Source organism: Etheostoma cragini, unplaced genomic scaffold (assembly GCF_013103735.1).
Source record: "Etheostoma cragini isolate CJK2018 unplaced genomic scaffold, CSU_Ecrag_1.0 ScbMSFa_1820, whole genome shotgun sequence".
Lineage (NCBI taxonomy): Eukaryota > Metazoa > Chordata > Actinopteri > Perciformes > Percidae > Etheostoma > Etheostoma cragini.
This window is the reverse complement of record NW_023265915.1, coordinates 1-2,549: the sequence shown is the minus strand read 5'-3', so window position 1 is coordinate 2,549 and position 2,549 is coordinate 1. Positions and strand designations below refer to the sequence as shown.

The window sequence follows — 2,549 nt, the reverse complement described above, 5'->3', positions numbered from 1 at the left end:
TAAGACCAGCACGCCCAGAATGCACCTGAACACACCTCCCTGTAAGACCAGCATGCCCAGAATGCACCTGAACACACCCAGAGTGTTTGAGACTTACGGCTTGGAGCTGCAGAGCCAGATCTTTCTTCTCCTCCACCAGAACCACGTGCTGCTCCTCCGCCTCTTGTCGCTTTACCTCCGACCTGAGGGAGACACACAAGTTAGAGATAAAAAGACATGATGTACCCCTCCTGTTGTCCTCCTGGTGTCTTCCTTTAAAAAATGTCTATATCTGAAACATGAGTTTCTTTCTAGCTCCATACATAAACAGCAGATGGAACAAAAAAAACATCGACATGGTTTCTAAAAATCAACATTATTACACCTTTACGTCCCAAACTGTTGCTTTAAGGAAATTAAAAAATAACTCTAATATCAGGTATAATTCTCTATAAATGAGGGTTATTGACCATGAACTCCAAAAAGTAGTAAAACTAGTAAGGTGGTGGTGGTGGAAACTCCAAAAAAGTCTGAAAAAGGGACAAAACTGTCAATTTCTTGTCAGTTTTTGACCCGGGAGGACAGCGCTGATGGCGGGGGACGGACCTGTCGAAGGCGTCTTTTAACTTGGTGAAGTCTTCGTGGAGGGTGGCGAGCTCCTTCTCCACCTGGGCGCTCCGCAGCATCGGCTTCAGCTTGTAGAAGAGCATCATCCAGGGCCACGTCCTCACGGTGAAGAACGCCCGCAGGTTGAACTGGATCACCAGCACGGCGTCCCTGAGGGGACACATCAGGACACGGGGTCAACAAACTGGATCACAATCACAGCATGCCTGAGGGGACACAGCAGGACACGGGGTCAACAAATTTGGGACACATTGCGCCATTTTAATGCTATGCTATAACCTGCCGTTAGCATCCCATTGACTCCCATTCATTTTGGTGTCACTTTAAAGACTCTATTTGTCCGTTTTTTATTTCTAAAGAAACACGACAATTGTTCAGGAGAAGCTCGCAGACAGTTTGGACTTCCATCAGCTGTTTAGGTTTAATTACTAATGTTAACTAGCATGTTAGTTAGCAGTAATTAGCCTGTGCCTGCGTTAATGTTAACTAGCATGTTAGTTAGCAGTAATTAGCCTGTTCCTATGTTAATGTTATCTAGCATGTTAGTTAGCAGTAATTAGCCTGTGCCTGCGTTAATGTTAACTAGCATGTTAGTTAGCAGTAATTAGCCTGTGTCTATGTTAATGTTAACTAGCATGTTAGTTAGCAGTAATTAGCCTGTGCCTATGTTAATGTTAACTAGCATGTTAGTTAGCAGTAATTAGCCTGGTCCTATGTTAATGTTAACTAGCATGTTAGTTAGCAGTAATTAGCCTGTGCCTGCGTTAATGTTAACTAGCATGTTAGTTAGCAGTAATTAGCCTGTGCCTATGTTAATGTTAACTAGCATGTTAGTTAGCAGTAATTAGCCTGTGCCTATGTTAATGTTAAGTAGCATGTTAGTTAGCAGTAATTAGCCTGTGCCTATGTTAATGTTAACTAGCATGTTAGTTAGCAGTAATTAGCCTGTGTCTATGTTAATGTTAACTAGCATGTTAGTTAGCAGTAATTAGCCTGGTCCTATGTTAATGTTAACTAGCATGTTAGTAAACAGTAATTAGCCTGTGCCTATGTTAATGTTAACTAGCATGTTAGTTAGCAGTAATTAGCCTGTGCCTATGTTAATGTTAACTAGCATGTTAGTTAGCAGTAATTAGCCTGTGTCTATGTTATCTCCTAACATATACCTACCTCTCCGTCTCTGCTGATGGGGAATGATTGAGATTTCTCTTGCACAGCTACCAGAAGACTTACAGCTTTCAGACAGGTTGCTCAGCACCACCGGGACAGAGCTTCGGATGTTATTATGATATTATTATGATGTTATTGTGATGAGTTGACCTGCTGACCTTTGCAGCGTCATCTTTTCCCGCTGCATCCTCATCAGCTTCCCTCGGGCCATGGCCTGGACGATGGTGAGGATCTGGGACAGACGCAAGTCCCTCATGTCCTCCAGTTGGCCCAGAAGACCCGCCTTAAAGAACACCTGAGGACAGAGGACAGGGGCCATGAGACACAGGTACGTCATCTTCAACTCATCTTCACAAACACCTGATTAACAGTAACGGTCTGTCTTTCTATCTCTCGGTCTCTCTGTCTGTCTCTCTGTCTCTCTCTGTCTGTCTCTGTCTGTCTCTCTGTCTGTCTCTCTGTCTCTCTGTCTCTCTGTCTCTCTCTCTGTCTCTCTCTGTCTGTCTCTGTCTGTCTAACTCTCTCTCTGTCTCTCTATCTGTCTCTGTATTAGTACCTTGGTGTGGCCGAACTGGTACTGGTGCTGCAGTATTAGTAGCAGTATTAGTACCTTGGTGTGTCCGAACCTGAACTGGTGCTGTAGTATTAGTAGCAGTATTAGTACCTTGGTGTGGCCGAACTGGTACTGGTGCTGTAGTATTAGTAGCAGTATTAGTACCTTGGTGTGTCCGAACCTGAACTGGTGCTCTAGTATTAGTAGCAGTATTAGTACC

General features: G+C 43.9%; 1 protein-coding gene across 1 annotated transcript; it reads right to left on the bottom strand.

Annotated features, from left to right (window-relative positions):
* Positions 1-97: 97 nt before the first annotated feature.
* LOC117940156 (myosin-7-like) lies at positions 98-2,071 on the bottom strand (the record flags this gene model as incomplete). The annotated part of the gene is made up of 3 exons (XM_034865528.1): positions 98-182; positions 586-756; positions 1,935-2,071. Coding segments are annotated over 3 exons (393 nt in total), but the record flags the coding sequence as incomplete, so codon positions are not given.
* Between the last annotated feature and the right edge of the window lie 478 nt (positions 2,072-2,549).